Genomic DNA, 20,820 nt, shown 5'->3' with positions numbered 1-20,820 from the left:
CAGTCAGAATGGCCATCATTAATAAATCCACAAATAACAAGTGCTGGAGGGGCTGTGGAGAAAAGGGAACCCTCCTGCACTGTTGGTGGGAATGTAAACTGGTACAGCCACTATGGAGAACAGTTTGGAGATACTTAGAAATCTATACATAGAACTTCCATATGACCCCACCATCCCACTCTTGGGCATATATCCGGACAAAACTCTACTTAAAAGAGACACATGTACCCGCATGTTCATTGCAGCACTATTCACAATAGCCAGGACATGGAAACAGATGATTGGATTCGGAAGATGTGGTATATATACACAATGGAATACTACTCAGCCATAAAAAAGAATGGCATAATGCCATTTGCAGCAACATGGATGGAACTACAGAATCTCATACTGAGTGAAATGAGCCAGAAAGACAAAGACAAATGCCATATGATATCACTTATAACTGGAATCTAATATCCAGCACAAATGAACATCTCCTCAGAAAAGAAAATCATAGACGTGGAGAAAAGACTTGTGGCTGCCTGATGGGAGGGGGAGGAAGTGGGAGGGATCGGGAGCTTGGGCTTATCAGACCCAACTTAGAATAGATTTACAAGGAGATCCTGCTGAATAGCATTGAGAACTTTGTCTAGATACTCATGTTGCAACAGAACAAAGGGTGGGGAAAAAATGTAATTGTAATGTATACATGTAAGGATAACTTGATCCCCTTGCTGTACAGTGGGAAAATAAAAAAATAAAAAAAACCAGTGTATCTGTACAAAAGAATTCAAAAGATTGATGACAAAATCCAAGCGGAAGAAGGCGTCCTCAGGGAGGAGAAAAACCACAGAAAGGACTGGGGGGTAACCGTGAGAACATACAGGTAAAGGGTAAGCTGGGAGCATCACTGGTACTAAACTCACTGGTTTAGTCCCAGCTTCTGTCCTAAACAGAGGTGAATTCATTAGCAGCTCTCAGACTTCAGCAAAGGGTGAAGTCAGATAAAGGCAGCATACATGCCCAACAGGTCTCTGCCTTAGACTGAGGGATCCACCCCACTGAGGTCATGCCATTTTATCTGAGGCCTGGATCTACTTCATTCTGTCCCTTGCACATCCAAGCATTAGGATGCAGAGTGCCACCTCTTTCCCTCCTTGGCTGGCCTCCCTACTCCTTCCCCTGATTGATCCATACCTCAGGAACCTACCAGTATCCTCTGGCCATCCCCACGCCTTCCATAAACTATAGGTGACGAGGTCAAAACAATGACATATGAAAAAGCTATTTACTGCTGGCACATGTGAGGAAGACCAAAGAGGCAGCAGTGCAAACCAAACAGGCCCAAGACAATGTGAGCTTAGAGATATGGAGAGGGCTGGTTCCGAATGACACTTCTGAGGAAACATCAGCAAGAACTGGTGGCACTCTGGAGAGGAGCAGGAGGAAGGCGCTGAACGGGACTCCTGGGGAGGCGCAGCGATGGTGCTGCCGTGACTCAGCACCAGGGCCGTTTCTCCACACTACTCTTCATGTACTATATAGCACTCGGTTCCTCTAGGGTAACAAACATACATCTAGGTAACAAATGACAGACAAACATTGTCAAATTAAAGACGAAGCACATCCATCTGCATTGGCAATTTTTAATGTTTCACTTGTGCAGAACTGAAGTTTATATTTAAAGGCACAGAAGGAAGGAAAGGCAGTTATCACAGCATGAATTCACAGATAAAAGATGCTGGATAAAATCAAGGGTCTGTTCCTCTTTAGCCTTAGGAAAATAAATAATGCAGTACTAAACTAAATCTTTATTTTTGTTATAGTTCCATGGAAAGACATCACCCAAATATCAGCTGAGCAAAAGACTTTCTGGCCAGATACCAAGCATGCACAGTTGATCCCACTTTGGAATAAATGCCCAGCAGGTACACATCGCCATGGGTAGAAGCCCTAGGCACAAGCTCAGGCCTCACTCAGAAAGTGGACAGAGATGTGAAGTAGTCAAACACGCAGCTTTGAAAACTGGAAATTTTTCATGACATTTGTTTCGAAAATAAAAATTTTCTGTATATCAAGAACTATAATTTTCTCAAATGGAATCAGGCCTGATTAAACAGTATTTATGACTTACTGATAAAAATTAGAAAAATAAAAATTGAAACTCTTCTGTCCTTGAAAGATATAGAAAATTATATATTTTTCCTATAACACCATAAGAGAATCATCAGTATTTCACACTTCTGTCTCTTAAAAATGCCATTTCTTCTTCTTTCCACATTCTCCCACATTAAAAATAGCAAAACCTGTTCAATATGGCAATTTCTGCTAAGTAAAAGGATGCACTATTCATTCAATACAAGAGTGTGAGTGAGAAAAAGCTGAATGCTTGGAAAAATACGAGTTTACCCCTAAAGGGATGATACCTACCAGGTGGAAAGAAAGATAAAGACCGAGACTTCCTTAAAAACAAAATCCAATGATTTAAAACATTCTGTACATAATTTCTAATTTCAAAGCACTATTAGAAACTCCTGATCAGTGTATAGCCACAGGGGGAACAGAGAAATCTGGTAGAACAGTAGACAGCGTATTTCTAACTACTTTCATTTACACAACAGCAGCCTTACCAGTTACTGCCTTTCTTCCTTATGTAAAACACTGATTGGCCAGCTTAAATCATAACAGCATGAAAGTAAAAATAAGTCTCGACTTAGGTATGAGCACAGTGATTCAGGATCACTGTTTCTGCCTTACAGGGAGGATTCAGAGGTGGTGTTCCCTTTTAAACATAAGCCCCCAAACACGTTATATGGAGGTTCCACATAAGCACAAAAATAAAACTTCTGTACTTTCTCAAATAATTTTACAAGTTGATGGTAAACTAAATTTTAAAGATAAAACTATGCCTTTAAAAACTGTAAGCCTCAAAATTTATCCAGTGTTTTCTTCAAGAAATGGATTATTAAAATCATTTTTGAAATGAGATATTAAATGCATTTAAATCTTGGCTTGTCTGTACTTAATAATTTTTCTTTAAAAAAAAAAAATGTTTAAAAACATCAAGAGCCAGAACATGCTGCCAGGACAGAAATAATCAGAAACGTCTTCAGTCGCAGACCCTGGGCAACTCAGTCTTGTTTTGAATTTTTCAAAGCTTGAAGTCTCTCTAGTAGTGGAGGATGAGAATAATGCCACATGGAAAACAACCAGTCAGAAACAGGGAATCCCAAGTTATCTTTGTTTAGTTTGATTAAAGCAGAATATAAGTCTTTAGCCTTCCCAAGTTTCTTGGCAAATGCATCAGCTTGAAACTCAAATCTGCGGCTTAGGACGGTTAGGCAAAAAGAAAGAACCTGAAAAAGTAAATAAAAGCATTTTAACCACTGTTCCTCTCTTTGTTGTCACTAAAGGTCTCATGAGCCAAGACTTGTAGAGGAAGTTCAGCTCAGGATAAGAGAAATGGCAGGCCAAGAGAAATATCACCAGCACTTAGCGGACCTAGGGTGGGAAACTATTATAAATTGAGCCTTTCCCCCTAAATAAACAGACCAGAAACAGATATACATCCAAAGAAATGTCAGTCTTAACAAAGAAATACTATTTTCAGAGACTCTGCCATGTGCCAGGCATGGAGATGGCACTTTACATCGTCCCCAGCAATCCTACAAGCTAGTCGTTCTTCCTTCTGTTCTACAGATAAGCAAGGTGCATCTCAGGGAGCGGGGGTAACTTGTCTGTGCCGCACAGCTAGAAGGTGAAATCCTTGAGGACTCTGAAGCCCATGGACACCATTCTCATCAGTTAGAGGTAATGTGGTGATTTATATTCAAACTCTTTTTCTTTTTTAAAAACTATTCTTGCTCACTTATCCACCTTTAAATGAGAATGACAGTCTTCACCAAGAACATTCTAAATCTAGATATACACTAAAGACTCTAATAACACTCTCAAAATAGACTTTCCTAAAGCGTTCTGAGCTATGGTAGCTTCATCAGAATAAATATTCAGTCTCCGAAGGTGACTACCATGAAGGGGACAAATTTCCCTGGAAAAATATAAACTTCTGAAGGAAAAATAATCTGTCTGCATACTGAAGTATTACCAGTTGAATGACGTGATATCTACGTCTTACCTTAAAATACACCAGCAATAAAACAACAAACAAAAAGTTTCAAGTCTCTCATCTGTACCTCTTACTGCCATAGCAGATAAAATATTTCGACATAAAGTCTGGGAGTTCCTGATACCTTCTCAGGTATGTTCAAAGCTAGTACCTGAATTCTACCTGAAATTTCTTTCCAAATCTTAAATGCACTTTTTTGGGTCAAAATCATTAACCAGTATGTAAGTAAGTATGTATGTATGTATATATCTGTCTATCTCCTGATTTCAAGTATCCTAGGCAAACTGTTCCATGAATCACACACAAATAAAAACATAAAGTGGATACTAACTTGCACATATCTACTCTGCTGTAGGTTTCCAAGCTCTTCTTGACAGAGTAATTTTCCCATTTTCCCCAGGAAAATATCTCTTTCCCATCATGACCCCTTAAACGATGACATTAAATGTAAGACTTTCTGTTTAAATATTTAGTCTTTCCCATCATGACGATGGGAAAACGTCCTTTAAACGATGACATTAAATGTAAGATTTTCTGTTTAAATATCTAGTCTTTCTGAAACAAAGAGGCTCATCAAGGTTTTTAAAACAGTTGCTAATATCTCTGTGAATTAATCCTATTTCAAATTACTCTAATACCCCACATTCACTCAGACATTTTCTGAAGCAAACTCAACCACTCAATATGAGGAAACACAGCCAAAAACTCTAAGAGGCCAAATTAGATGTCCAAAGGATAACCACTAACATCACTGCCTTATTTATAAGAAGACACTTATACTCAGTCAGACATTTATACTCTAGTAACTCTTACTTAACTAGCTTGATTATCTATTCCCAGTCTGTGAAACTTAGAAAATCAGAAACAGATAATGACTGTAACAGAAAGTCACACTGATATTATATTAGCAAGGATCATCAGCCTGACAATGAGGGAACAGATAAGAAAATCAGGTAAATAGATAAATAAATAGCACAACTGCTTAAATAGCAGAGTAGTCAGGGGCATTTGGTATACATAGCTCAGTGCCCTAAAGATAGTCCTGAATTGTGACTTAAGACAGAAATGACAATATCATTATAAAGTGTTCTCTTTACCTCTTTAAGAAGTAACTATCTGTATACAGCATTTTATAAATATACTCAACAAAAGTTAAAATAAAAAATTAAAACATTTATAGTTTAAAGATAATAAATCTCATTTCTCAGTTTTCTGGAAAATGCATGTAGATTCTGTGGACAATGATTTACAAATATGATCTATTCCTCTCCATTTTTCTCTCCTGGTGCCTTACACCACACCCACACCCACTTTTTTTTTTTTTTTTTTTTTTTGTCTGCAGTGTGTAGCAACTTGATGTGGGATATTAGTTCCCAGACTAGGGGTTGAAACTGGGTCGCAATAAATCCAGTCTTAACCGCCAGACCACCAAGGAACTCTGCACCCCAAACTTTTATGGAGAAGCAATTAAAACTTTAACTCTACAACCTGTCCCAAGAAAGAATTCTTCTGAATGGAGATATCTCAAGATCCCCAAAAGGATTTCTTGGCTTAATTTGGAAGCCTAATCAATTAGTATCATGGCATTGTGCCATCAACAGATTTATTAACATTCATTCTCATTAATCCATGTCTTATCACATATATGCAGTTCCCATACTCAGCAATCACGGAGCAGTGGTTCTTAAACTTCACTTATAATAGAACACCCAGTTCTGACTCAGAGGGTCTGGGCTGGGAGCCTGAGGCTATTATGAAACAAGCAGTCAGAGAACACAATCAAAGAAATACTGTCATACAGCTTCCCTGATCCAGTTGTACATATACTCAATTATTATTCGATTTTCACCCAAGCACTGGTGAATATGAATATGTGGTCTAGGACACTGTGTTCCAATAGTTAATCTGCATCTACCAAATCTCTTAGGTTCACACTGCATCAAGGTTTTCACCATTAAAGTCTAATTTTCCACTTTCCCCCCCCCTAACAACATGCAAGCACTTATTTGGGATTGGGTTTTTGTGCTACTGTCTTATACTGGCCAGTAAACCAAGGGATCGAAACTTTGTTTCACCTGCCTGTTAAAACTAGAGTTTTGTTTCTTTTTCCACTACCCGAAATGTTCTAGATTTGAAACAGGCAAGGGCATATGTGAGATAATTTTAAAGAGTATACATTACCTCATTATAAGGTGAAAAAATAAACTGGAAGATGATCAATAGTCCAATTAGAGTAGGTTGGCTGTCATAAAAACCAAATGCAACAAAAAGCTCCTTTCGACCAATTAATACAGCAAACAAGAAAAAACACAGGAAAGAATTCACCTAGAAAGAAGGATACAAAATTTCCAAGTTATCACCAAGCTAATCTCACTGTAGGATCAGTAGTACCAAAAAAGTAGAACAAGACATCATGATGTGATTTTTTTCTGTGATTATAGAAAAAGATATTTAGGTAAGTTTTTATTCTAGAAGGAAAAAAGGGCTGAGTTGAGGATAACATATTATTTCATTGTTAGTGAACAAATAATGGTTTGGCTGGACAATAAAACCTTGGAGCAAACTAGAGGATGGCTACCAAGGAGATCTGGAAAAGAAGTACGTAGAAAAACTTCCAAAGTCAGCCCAGAGCATGATGGTACTTTGGTCTAATGTGAATGTTCACCAGAAGTGTTCCACAGCTCTCTGAATTATCAGTGGAAGAGATACTGCTCTGTGGGTGTTAGCCAGCTTCTCTCTGCAACCACTCTAGGACGTGGTCAAGGGCTCATGAACAAAGCGGCCACGGTGATAGGGACAGAGACAAGGCATTAATCAACAGCAGAGACATCCCCTACCTGCTAAGAGCCCAATCTATCAGAAGAGGCACTCAACCCCAGCCCTGATAAGGTAACCTCAGAGAGCAGCCCACCACACTCACAGTAGGCTGAGTCTACTGGACTCCTCCCTTCATGAAAGGAGCAGTTATTTTCCTTACTAGACTGACTACTTATGTTAAATGTGGATTTGGACTTATTTAATGTCTTATTCACTGCCATTTATCCATGCAACATAGCTTCAAGCCAAGGAACTCATTTTTATACCTATAGATGTGAGGCATCAGGAAAATGCCTATAGGGGAATACAAGTCTTCTGTAATCCATCAACCAGAACAAGCTGGACTTTTAGAAAGGTACAAAGACCCATTTGAGACTCAGTTGAGTTTTCTTCTTTACATTTACTGCCTTTTCCAATTTCTTTTCAATGGGTGAATAACGACCTTTTTTTTTGGCCGCACCTGGCCAGGGAGTGAATCCAAGCCATAGCTATGCCACAGCTGTGGCAACACGGGATCCTTGACCCACTATGCCAGGCTGGGAATCAAACCTATACCTCTGCAGCAACCCAAGCAACTGCAGAGATAGCACTGGATCCTTAACCCACTGTACCACAGCAGGAACTCCTATAATGACTGTTTTAAAAGAGAAAAATGTTTTAAAAAAGGATTTCAGTGTCTAACTTATCTAGGCTTCCTCCTTTTGATCTTCACAGCTCCTCTAGCTGAGCAACTCAGGAGGTGGTGACGATGATGATGATAACAACAGATATTTATATAGTACTTATTACATTCCAGGTACCACTCCAGACTCTTTACCTGTGTTAACTTATTTAATTCTTACATCAGTCCTATAAGGCATCATCACTCAATAAGGGCATGGAGATAGAGAGAGGCTCAGGAACTGGCCTGAGTCCACAGAGATAGTAAGTCAGGTAGCCTGGCTATATCGTCTGTCTTAATCTCTCTACTATATGAACTCTCCTGCCTGCTATGCTTATCATGACTATCCTGCCAGAAAAAGGGAACTGTCATTCCAAACTTACCTGGCTAATAACAATATTTTTGACCGTGTGTCCCAACTTCCAGTGCCCCAGTTCATGGCCTAGTACAGCAAGCACCTCCTCATTTTTACATCCTTGCTTCTTATTCTGAATCAAAGAACAAATTGAAAATAAATTATCAAGAAACTTCAAAAAATTTATAACTTTTAACCTAGTAAGAGCCCTTCTTAGATTCTAACTTAAGGCAACAATCAGACTTTTATGCAAAACTCTTCATCCACTTAACAAAACATTCTCTGAACCACTCCATGTTAAACACAGGGTCAAGCTAGCTTAAACACAGAATCATGAACAAGACAGACATATTCCAACTTCATGAAGCTTACAGTCCAAGTTAGATTAGAAAAAATATAAGTCTTTATCCATGGGACAATAGTTAAATAAATCATGACAAAGTCATATGACAGCCATATTATGAACCCATTAGAAATTTTGCTTTCAAAGATTATGCTGTAACATGGGAAACTGCTCATGATAGATAGTGCCAAGTAACATTTATGTTGTACACCCGTTTGAAATGTTTTCAAAGATTGTGTTCTGACATGAGGAAGTGGTTCATTGGGTGAAGAAGGCAGGAAACAAAATTTAAAATACATAGTATGATTCCAATTATGAAAAATGCATATATGTATGTAAAAATACACAAATGCAGAAAATAGACTGAAAGCATATCAAACTCTAACAGCAGCTTTTTCTATACAGTAGAATTATAGTGTAGGTTTTTTTTTTTTTTTTTTTTGGCCCTGCCTGTAGCATGTTGAAGTTCTGGGGGCCAAGGGATCAGATCAATTGACCTGAGCCACAGCAGTGACAACTGTCAGATCTTTAACCCACTGAGCCACCAGGGAACTCCAGTGATGTTTAACTCTTTTTATCTTTTTCCTATTTTACAAATTATTTACAAATTTGCACATGAACCTTATGACCTACAAAAATAACACGAATTGCTGTTTTAAAAAATGAGACCTAGAAAAAAACAAATAACAATTAAAATTTAAAAAAGGAGGTGCCCTGTGGCACAGTGGGTCAAGGATCTGGCCTTGTCACTGCAGTGGCTCAGGTTGCTGCTGCAGCACAAGTTCGATCCCTGGCCAGGGAACTTCCACACGCCACAGGCATGGCCAAACAAAACAAAACAAAAAACCACACACAAACAAAAAAACCCCTGAGACCTTCAAGTTAAGATGGCATAAGGAATATTCACATCTAGTTTTATTCCCTCCAAAACCCCCAGTAAACCTACATTAAGGGCCACGCCCACAGCATATGGAGGTTCCCAGGCTAGGGGTCAAATCGGAGCTGTAGCCGCTGGCCTACACCAGAGCCATAGCAACGAAGGATCCAAGCCACATCTGCAACCTACACCACAGTTCACAGCAATGCTGGATCCTTAACCCACTGAGCAAGGCCAGGGATCAAACCCGCCATCTCATATTTCCTAGTCGGATTCGTTAACCACTGAGCCACGACGGGAACTCCTATATATATTCTTCTTAATATTCTTTTCCATCATGATCTAGCCCAAGAGATTGGATATAACTCCCTGTGCTGTACAGCAGGACTTTGTTGTTAAAATTTAATGTTAAAATTTTTCAGGAGTTTCCATTGTGGCGCAGAGGAAATGAACCCAACTAGTTTCCATAAGGATATGGGTTCGATCCCTCGCCTCACTCAGTGGGTAGGGGATCCAGCATTGCTGTGAGTTGCAGTGTAGATCACAGATGTGGCTCAGATCCTCAGTTGCTGTGGCCATGGTGTAGGCTGGCAGCTGCAGCTCCGATTCGACCCCTAGTCTGGGAACTTCCACATGGTGCAGGTGTGGCCCTAAAAAGCAAAAAAAAAAAATTAAAAATGAAAATAAAATATTTCAGAACTCTGCTTCTCTAATTTTATTACAGCCTCACAAATCAATATTATAAATACACACACATATACACACATATAAACATATACATATGCACAAAAACATATATACACACACACACATATTTTTTTTCCTTTGACACATATGAAGAATAGGCCAAGAAAGATAAAAACAATAACAAGAGAAGTTGCTAATATTTATGGGAGTTCCTGTTGTGGCTCAGCAGGTTACAGACCTGACTAGTACCCATGAGGAGGCAGCTTTGATCCCTGGCCTGACTAAGTGGGTTAAAGATCCTGTGCTGCTGTGAGCTATGGTGTAGATCACAGGCACAGCTTGGATCTGGTGTTGTTGTGGCATAGGCCAACAGCTGCAGCTCCAATTCAACCCCTCACCTGGGAACTTCCACATGCCACAGGTGCGACCCAGAAAAGCCAAAAAACAAAAAAAGTTGTTAACATTATGAAATACTATGTACCAGGCCTTCTGTGCTAAGTACTGTATTATCTCACTTATACTTCATAATCACCATATAAGTACACTTATTACTACCATTTTACAGATGAGAAAAAAATCTAGGCACAGAGCAGTTTTCTTTTCTTTTTTTTTTTTTTTTTTTTTTTTTTGCTATTTCTTGGGCCGCTCCCATGGCATTTGGAGGTTCCCAGGCTAGGGATCTAATCGGAGCTGTAGCCACCGGCCTACGCCAGAGCCACAGCAACACAGGATCCGAGCCGCGTCTGCAACCCACACCACAGCTCACGGCAACGCTGGATCATTAATCCACTGAGCAAGGGCAGGGACCGAACCCGCAACCTCATGGTTCCTAGTCGGACTCGTTAACCACTGCACCACGACGGGAACTCCGGAGAAGTTTTCTAATTGCCTATAGCCACAAAGCCAATAAGTAGAAAACTTGGGATTTGAAGCCAAGTAGTCTGATGCCAATGACCTGTGCTTTCAACTTTTACACAAGTATCACTGTAAATTATTCAAAACCTATCAAATAAAATAAACGATTTTAGTTAACAGATATATAATCATTTGCATATTATTATAGTACTGCTTTTAAAATAACTAAACATAAATGGTAGATGGTCATATGAATGATAAAAAATGTTTAAAAAGCCAAATAAAATTCTCACTACTTATATAAACTTTCTAGATTCAATTTAAATACTGCCAAGACACAATAAACAATTTAGTCTTATACATGTGCACATCCACATTCACTCCCCAACATATACTCTGAAAAACAACTAAAAATGCTTAATAAGTAAAATAAATATCCTTCTAAATACACAGTTTAGTTCATTTGAAAGTAAGAAAAAGCCAAGGGTAAGGAGTTGAAATTGACATCCCTTGCAAAAATCCATGAAGGGCTATCCTCTGAGTTAAAGACTGAGCTATTTAAAAAAAGGCTGGGAGTTCCCGTCGTGGCGCAGTGGTTAACGAATCCGACTAGGAACCATGAGATTGCGGTTCGGTCCTGCCTTGCTCAGTGGGTTAACAATCTGGCGTTGCCGTGAGCTGTGGTGTAGGTTGCAGACGCGGCTCAGATCCGCGTGCTGTGGCTCTGGCGTAGCCGGTGGCTACAGCTCCGATTAGACCCTAGCCTGGAACCTCCATATGCGCCAGGAGCGGCCAAGAAATAGCAAAAAGACAAAAAAAAAAAAAAAAAAAAAAAAAAAAAAAAAAAAAAAAGGCTGGCAAAATAACCCAATTGTGTCAAGCTCATCAAAAGTAGGGAAAAAGAGTCTCTTGTTAAAATTCAAAATCATTATCTGCGTGGTCCAAAAAAACACAAGCTAAGACATTAAGTGCATGCTCTGGCTTGGTAGCACTGGGGCCAAGTGACAGAAACAAATGCAAATACTCTATTAAGGAATGTGCCCTAAATTCAGACCCCTCAAGATTCCTGAAGATTAAGATCATTAATCTACTATGAACTCACAATAAAAATTACTAAATACTTCAGAAAAAAAGCCGCAGTAAGAGTTAGCAGAAACAATAAGGAGCACCATTTGCTACTTAAGACCTCAGATAATGGGGAGTTCCCATCGTGGCACAGCGGAAACAAATCCAACTAGTATCCATAAGGATGTGGGTTCCATCCCTGGCCCCGCTCAGTGGGTTAAGGATCCGGCATTGCTGTGAGATGTGGTGTACATAGAAGACACGGCTCAGATTTGGTGTGACTGTGGCCAGCAGCTGTATCTCCAATTCAACCCCTAGCCTGGGAACTTCCATATGCCATGGATGCAGCTCTGAAAAACAAAACAAAATAAACCTTCAGATAATGGAATTATCAGATAGAGTATAAAATAGGCACATTTTAAACAAAAAAGGGAACTAAAAACATGAAGAAGGAATAAGACACTATCACAAATAACTGATGTGAAAAAGAACCAAATGTAATGTAAAGAACCAAATGACTGGTTAAAAAAACAGATTAAATATAGCTAAGGAAAGAATTTATGAACTGGAATGCAGAGCTGAAAAACTACAGAATGCAGCTCCAAGAGACAAATATAAAAGGTTGGTTAGCACCTCTGGGAGACAGAATGAGATGGTATAACACATTCATCTAGTTGGAATTCCAGACAGACAGACTGGAGATACTGTGAAAGAAGCAATATGCAAAGATATAATAGCAAATAATTTTCAAAACTTCAGGAATAACATGAGTCGTCAGATTTAGGAACCACATTACATCCCAAGTAGGACTGGGATAAAGAAGTCTGTACTCGCATAACATGAAAATCAAAGAGAAATCTTAAGAACAACCAGAAAGAACTAAAAAGAAAGGACAATAAGCTCAGAGAAGACCTTTTCAGCAGGAACAAAGGAAACCAGAACAAAATAGAACAGTATCTTTAAAGAGCTAAGAAAAACAGGTGTCAATCTTGAATTGACATTCAAGAATGAGAGTGAAATAAAAACAAAAACAGAATTTTCCAAAGAAGTCTCTATAAAGCATATACTTTCGGAAGAAGCAAAGTGATTCCTAAAAGGAAGTGTGCAGTAAATAGGGAATGATAAGCAGAGACACAAGCAGTCACATAAGTCAACTTAAATAATGACTGTATAAAATAATAATAATGCTAATTAAAGGGGTAAGAATAAACAAGATAAAACTAAAATATAATATGAAAGGGGTAATTAGATCAAAGTGTTTATTTAAGGTCCTTGGAATGTTCAGGAAGCAATGAAGATATTGCATATTTTAAGATTTTTTAGGTTATGTGGGCATGATTAATTTTTAACAGCAACAATTAAAAGGATAGTAATATGGAGTTTTGTGGTATAGCTGGTTAAGCATCTGGCATTGTCACTGCAGCAGATTGGGTCTCTGCTGTGGTGCAGATTTGATCCCTGGCCTAGGAACTTCCTCGTGCAGTGGGTGCAGTCAGAAAAAATCCAAAAAATTAAAAGATAAAAATAAAGCAGAAGGATGTGTAAGTGCGTATAAGTTTGGGGTGGGGGTGGAGATATGAAAAGAGGGGGGGAAAGGGCATAAAATAATATGGTAGAAATAATTCCAAATATTATGAGTAATCACAATATATATGAATGAACAAAGTTTGTCACAAAAAAAAAAAAAAAAAACGATAGTGAGTGTTGGTTTGGATTTAAAAGCAACCATAACAACAAAGTCTATCTATATGCTATGTATGAGATATCTAAAATATAAAAACAGTAGGGTTAAAAGTAATGAATGTGATATGGTAATGGTTGCATACTATGAATATACTAAAAACCACTTAATTGTACACTTTAAAATGGTTATAATGGTAAATTTCATCTCAATAACATTTTTATGTGTTTTTTTGATTTTTGGTTTTTTGTTTTTTTTTTTTTTTGTCTTTTCTATGGCTGGACCTGCGGCATATGGAGGTTCCCAGGCTAGGGGTCCAATCAGAGCTGTAGCTGCCGGCCTACGCCAGAGCCACAGCAATGCAGGATCCGAGCCGAGTCTGCAACCTACACCACAGCTCACGGCAACGCTGGATCGTTAACCCACTGAGCAAGGCCAGGGATCGAACCCACAACCTCATGGTTCCTAGTCGGATTTGTTAACCACTGAGCCACAACGGGAACTCCTCGATAATATTTTTAAAAAGTAAAAGAATGATATCCAACAAACATTTACCAAAAGAAATCTGATGTCATTGTATTAATATCAGACAAAATCAACTTACAGGCAAAAAGCATTATTAAAGAAGGTCACAACACAATGATAACAGGCTCAATTTACCAGGACAAATAATTCTAAATCTGCATGTACCGAATATTACGGGTTCAGAATATATTCATTCAAAATTGTCAGATTTGTTGGAGTTCCTGTTGTCACACAGTGGTTGACGAATCCGACTAGGAACCATGAGATTGTGGGTTCGATCGCTGGCCTTGCTCAGTGGGTTAAGGATCTGGCATTGCCGTGAGCTGTGGTGTAGATGCGCCTTGGATCCCTCGTTGCTGTGGCTGTGGTGTAGGCCAGCAGCTATAGCTCCGATTCGACCCCTAGCTTGGGAACCTCCATGTGCCGGGGGAAGTGGCCCTAGAGAAGGCAAAATGACAGGGGGAAAAAAAAACTGTCAGATTTGCAAAAATATCCTGACAAATGTATCATAATAAAAGATGTTAGCATATCACTATCAATAACTGAAATATCAAGCAAATAAAATATCAATAAAGATTTAAACAAAATAATAAAAAAGCTTCATCTATTGGATTCATATCTATCCTGAAACAATTAGAGAATATATATCCTAGAAAGCGAAAGCTAAAGGTTTTGAAATAAACTCCAACTACTTAAAAGAAGTACAAAAAAATAGAGAAACATGGAATTGAGTCTGTTTTATACACCTTAGAGAAACGCAACCTAATGGGAACACAGGTAGCAAGATATGAGAATCTAAATATTCTACCACTTTTCCACCTCTTCACCAATTCCTCATTTTTAAGGAAAATGACCACTTAAAATGAGGATGGGTAGATGCATGAAAAAGAGGGATAGATTAAAGTGACTGGCAAGAAAGCACTGACATTTATTATCTCTTTTCCTTTTAAACATTAGAATTTAGGTCAGAATACATTTGGTAGAGAAAGGAAAGAGATAACTAGCCTAGTTTCATAAAGGGCTAAGAGGCACGTGTACCTATACCTTTAGGGAATGGCCATTAAGAGGGAATAACGAACAAAGCACCAATTAACAGACATCTATTCCAAGGGGGGAATTAAGAGGTGCAATTGAAGATCTACATACAAAAATATTCATTGCAAGAACATTTTTAACAGTAAAAAACTAAAAACAACCCATACATCCAGTAAGAGAATGATTTTTTAAAAAATGATAGTTTAAAAAGACTAGAAATATATATAGTAAAATGTTTATGGTTAGTTGGATTATTCATGTTTTCTAATTTACCTACTGCTTTAATAAGAAGAAAAATAGGCAGTTTTGTTTTGTTTGGTTTGGTTTTGGGGCCACACCTGCAGCATATGGAAGTTCCCAGGATAGGGGCTGAAATGACGCTACAGCTGCCAGCCTATGCCACAGCCACAGTAACACCAGATCCAAGCTGTGTCTGTGACCTACACCACAGCTTACAGCAATGCTGGATCCTAAACCACTGAGTGAGGGCAGTGATCAAATGCACCTCCTCATGGATACCAGTCAGGTTCGTTACCACTGAGCCACAACGGGAATTCCTAAAATAGGCTGCTTTTTTAATAATAATGATAACAGTTCCCACTCATTAAATGCTCTATGTACCAGACATTGTATTATTAAATATTTTAGGAGTTCCCATTGTGGCGCAGTGGTTAACGAATCCGACTAGGAACCATGAGGTTGTGGGTTCGGTCCCTGCCCTTGCTCAGTGGGTTAATAATCTGGCATTGCCGTGAGCTGTGGTGTAGCTCCCAGATGTGGCTCAGATCCCGAGTTGCTGTGGCTCTGGCGTAAGCCAGTGGCTACAGCTCCGATTAGACCCCTAGCCTGGGAACCTCCATATGCTGCGGGAGGCCCCAAAGAAATGGCAAAAAGACAAAAATAAATAAATAAATAAATAAATAAATAAATATTTTACATACAGTTTGTTATCCTCCAGTACTACAAGACAGCTATCATTAGCCTTATTTCATAGAAAGTAACACAGGCTTCAGGCTTCCAGGTTTTTCACTAGTTACCTGTTTCCCAATATGAATTATGAATTCCTTTATAAAACAAGCAGGTCTCTATTCTATAACATAGGCTCTTGCCTCTTGGTTTGATGTCAGATTCAGGAAGCTAATCAGAACTGTGTGGGGTCACATTCATTGATGTGGAATGAAAGAGCTTAAATAAAGGTCGCTTTCTGCAAAAAGGCGACTTGTTTATTTGTGGTAGATTCTCAAACAAAATTGGATTTTTCTTTCTTCCCATGCTGATTTCACATACAAGAACAAAAATAAGTACCATATATCTTTCACTTTTCTATATAACACATTCCTTTTTCTATAATTCACACACTGATTCTTTTTGATACTCCCAACACCAAGTTCTCAGGATAGGCAGTGTTTTCTTCATTTTGGAGATGAAAAACACCCAGAAGTTAAAATTCTTAAGATCATCTTGCTAATAAGTAGTGGGTAAAACTCAAACCCACATTTCTGGATCCTGCCCTCTTTCCATTATACTTATCAACGGGAAAGACTTTTACACAACCCTAGCACTTGCTGGGAAAATACTTGTTTTTGTCTATAAAGGGACAACTTTTGCATATAGTCTTTATGTATTTAAATGTTTCCTTTTACTTAAACTGCTTTGGAGACAGGTTGTTCCAATTATTGAATCTGCCTTCTGAAGGGTAAAATTGCAAAGAGTAAGTTTCTCAGACATCTTTTTATTTTATTTTTGCTTTTTAGGGCCATACCCTCGGCATATGGAAGTTCCCAGGCTAGAGGGAGAATCAGAGCTACAGCTACCAGTCTACACCACAGCCACAGCAACACCAGCAGATCTGTGATGTACACCACAGTTCACGGCACCACCAGCTCTTTAACCCACTGAGCAAGGCCAGGGATTGAACCTGTGTCCTCCTGGATGCTAGTAAGATTTGTTAACTGCTGAGCCACAATGGGAACTCCAGCTTAGACATCTTTTTAAATGTGAATCGCCGATATGGACATATTTATCAAAATGCCAGTAGTAGTTATCTCGAAGAGGAGAGATTTCAGATAACTTTAGTTTTCTTCTTTAAACATCTGTTGAAAGCAAAACACTTCATCCTCTCTACATCATCCAGACTTCAAACCATTTTGCATCTCCCACTGCATAGTACATAATAGGCGTTCAGTAGCAGGGTGCTGAATAAACTGTTTCCTAAACTTCTGCCACGCCTGTGTATTCTTTATGCGATTATTTACTTAATATCTTTCTTTAAATCAATTCACCTAAAAAAATGTTTTGACCACATCTGCAGCATGTGGAAGTTCCTGGGCCAGGGATCCAACCTGTGCCACAGCAGTGACCGAAGCCACTGCAGTGACGATGCCAGATCCTCAACCCACTGTGCCACAAGAGAACTCCTCAATTCACTTTTTAAACGTATCCATATCCTAAATGATAATGTTCATTAAACTGTGATACACTCACTTTATCTTTTTTCCTTATGTACACTAATATACATATAGCTATTCAAATCATGATATACTACTTAAAGTCACCTCACCTGTGGTACATGTGCTGGAAATGAGTACGAGTGCTGCATCAATATTTGACTTTCTCCTTCACTCCTCGTAATAGCAAACACCCAAGTACTTTAAATCCATCTTTTATTATGACTCCACACTTACTGTGACCTCTCTCTCTAGTGTAGGTCCTTAATTCATGTCTATCTTGGTTATCTTGATGCAATAGGCCCCTAGAAGTCTCTCTTGCCTCCAATCTTTGCTCTATCCTATATACTGCCATCAAATTTTAAACTTCCTAGGAGTTGCCATTGTGGCTCAGCAGTAATGAACCCAGCTAGTATCCATGAGGATGCAGGTTCAATCCCTGGCCCCGCTAAGTATCTAGCATTGTTGCAAGCTGCAGCATAGGTTGCAGACACCGCTCGGATCTGGCGTTGCTGTGGTTGTAGCTGACAGCTACAGCTCTGATTCAACCCTAGAACTTCCATATGCTGTAGGTGCGGCCCTAAAAAGACAAAAATTTTTTTTTTAATTTCCTAAAATAAGTTTTGGCCTCCACCCGAATCAATCTTAACTTTCCAGGCCACTGAAAATAACCATTCAACGTCTTCAGGAAGAAGTATTTTATAAACTGGTCCTGGCCTACCTATCTATCCCCATTTATAAGAATACATTTATTCACTATTTTCAGAATAGCCATTCTGTAGGTTTTTTTGCCTTTATAGCTTTATTCATTCCATATCTTCAACCTGAAAAGCACCATCCCCAAGTCAAGTCACAATTCTAATTCAAATATCCTCTCTTTTAAGAAAACTGTCTAACCATTAGAATTCATATTTCTTTTTTTTTTTTTAATTTTTATTGGGAGGTCCCATTGTGGCTCAGTGGGTTAAGAACCTAACTAGTATCTATGAGGATGCAGGTTCGACCACTGGCCTCGCTCAGTGGGTTAAGGATCCAACGTTGCTGTGAGCTGTGGTGTAGGTCACAGACAAGGCTTGGATGTGGTGTTGCTATAGCTAGGTTGTAGGCCAGCAGCTGCAGCTCTGATTGGACCCCTAGCCTGAGAACTTGCATATGCCACAGGTACAGCCATAAAAAGGTAAAAAAAAAAAATTATTATAGTTGATTACAATATAGAATCTGTATTAATTTCTCAATTTCTAAAAGCAACATTATTTCAGCCACTCATGATATTTAACATCCTCTGTCTTAAACTATGAGCTGTCTGTATACATATCCAGTCTCCTCTACCTACAGGTTCTATAGGGTAGGACTATGTAACTTATACATAGATGCTAAAATATTTGTAGCTATCAATGAAATAAAGCAGGCTCTTCAAGTAGCCAGCAAAATAACTCTGTCTCCATTCAATACAATTCAAAGGACTACCCAACTTTTAAGATTTAAGCCAAAGAATATTGTTCTCGCAGATACTGAAGGTTGGTGATTTCATTATATTGCTTAAAATCAGCAGACCACTATCTAACACCCAAGTTTGGCGATAAAGTAATCTGACCTCAGAAAACTAAATATGGAACTATCATATGATCCAGCAATCCCATTCTTGGGCACATATCCAGGCAAAACTTTCATTCAAAAAGATGCATGCATCCCTCTGTTCATTGGAGCACTATTCACAATAGCCAAGACATGGGGAAGCATTCCACAGTGTTGCTGCCTGGTTACCCTTTCTGGACTTTAGTGTACCCATCTATAAATGACCTTAAGAGTTCTAGCTTAAAATCCTATGACTCTCGTCAGACCAAAGTGATTTTATTTTTTATTTTTTGCTTTTTGCCTTTTCTAGGGCCGCTCCTGAGGCATATGGAGATTCCCAGGCTAGGGTCAAATCGGAGCCGTAGCCACCGGCCTGCCAGAGCCACAGCAACCTGGGATCCAAGCCGCATCTGCAACCTACACCACAGCTCACGGCAACTCCGGATCCTGGACCCACTGAGCAAGGCCAGGGATTGAACCAGCAACCTCGTGCTTCCTAGTCGGATTCATTAACCACTGCGCCATGACTCGAACTCCAGACCAAAGTGACTTTAAATCTAATATCCCAACAGGATAACCCCACTTAAAAAAAAAATCAGAGGAGATAACCCTCAACCAATGCTATTTAACCCTTTCAAAGAATTTTGTTCTATCTACATATTTAAAACAGGTTAGGCAAAAAAACAAAAAACAACAAAAAAAAGAGCTTCCGTTGTGGTACAGTGGAAACGAATCCAAACGAATCCATGAGGTTGTGGGTTTGATCGCTAGCCTTGTTCAGTGGGTTAAGGATCCAGCATTGCTGTGAGCTATGGTGTAGGTTGAGGAGGCGGCTCGGATCCTGCATTGCTGTGGCTGTGGTGTAGGCCAATGGCTTTAGCTCCAATTTGACCCCTGGCCTAGTAACCTCCATATGCTGTGGATGCGGACCTAAAAAGCAAAAGAAAAAAAAATTAAATAAAATAAAAATTAAGGAGTTCTTGTCGTGGCGCAGTGGTTAACGAATACGACTAGGAACCATGAGGTTGCGGGTTCGGTCCCTGCCCTTGCTCAGTGGGTTAATGATCCGGCGTTGCCGTGAGCTGTGGTGTAGGTTGCAGACGCGGCTCGGATCCCGCGTTGCTGTGGCTCTGGCGTAGGCCAGTGGCTACAGCTCCATTGGACCCCTAGCCTGGGAATCTCCATATGCCGTGGGAGCGGCCCAAGAAATGGAAAAAAAAAAAAAAAAAAAAAAGACAAAAAAATAAATAAATAAATAAAAATTAAAACAGACTAGACACCTCTCTAGACCATTTCTTCAAGGTCAAAACAGATGGTCAATGATAGTAGTTATTTTCTGGTACTTAAAATATATAGAGTACAAGGTCTTTCACATATATTATTTCATTTAATCTTTTAGAACCCTAAAAAGTAGGCATCTTTATCCTAGTATTTTTCAACTAGGAGTGATCTTGCCCCCTCTCTCCTGCCCTTGGGCACATCTGGGAATGAAAAGAGACATTTTTTGGTGGGAAAGGAGGGATGGACACTGGCCAGGGATGCTGCTAGACATCCTATGATGTACACAATAGCCACCCACATGAAAAATTATCTGGTCCTAGATGTGAAGAGGGCCAAGGGGAGAAACCCTGCTGGCACTGTCTTTCAGTTGTGAAATCAAAGATTTAGAGAGCTTAACTTACTTGCCCAGAGTCACACATATCCCAAATCATCTCTGAACGACATCAAAGCCAATGGTACATTCCATCACACAGACAAGTACTGGAGACTGTTGTATTGGTTTCTTATC

At 39.1% G+C, this 20,820-nt stretch overlaps 1 protein-coding gene across 2 annotated transcripts in view; it reads right to left on the bottom strand.

Annotated features, from left to right (window-relative positions):
- The window catches only part of ZMPSTE24 (zinc metallopeptidase STE24), a 48,825-nt gene continuing 29,613 nt past the window's right edge, over positions 1,609-20,820 (bottom strand). For both annotated transcript variants that reach the window (XM_021096012.1, XM_021096013.1), the window contains 3 exons: positions 7,970-8,074; positions 6,290-6,433; positions 1,609-3,338 (listed from right to left, as the gene is read on the bottom strand). In XM_021096012.1, coding sequence (XP_020951671.1) covers positions 3,114-3,338; positions 6,290-6,433; positions 7,970-8,074 — 474 coding nt within the window. In that variant the 3' untranslated portion in view covers positions 1,609-3,113. The remainder of the gene's footprint in view (positions 3,339-6,289; positions 6,434-7,969; positions 8,075-20,820) is intronic.

The sequence above is a fragment of the Sus scrofa genome, chromosome 6, assembly GCF_000003025.6.
Source record: "Sus scrofa isolate TJ Tabasco breed Duroc chromosome 6, Sscrofa11.1, whole genome shotgun sequence".
Classification (NCBI taxonomy): domain Eukaryota; kingdom Metazoa; phylum Chordata; class Mammalia; order Artiodactyla; family Suidae; genus Sus; species Sus scrofa.
This window is presented reverse-complemented; position numbering and strand designations above follow the sequence as displayed.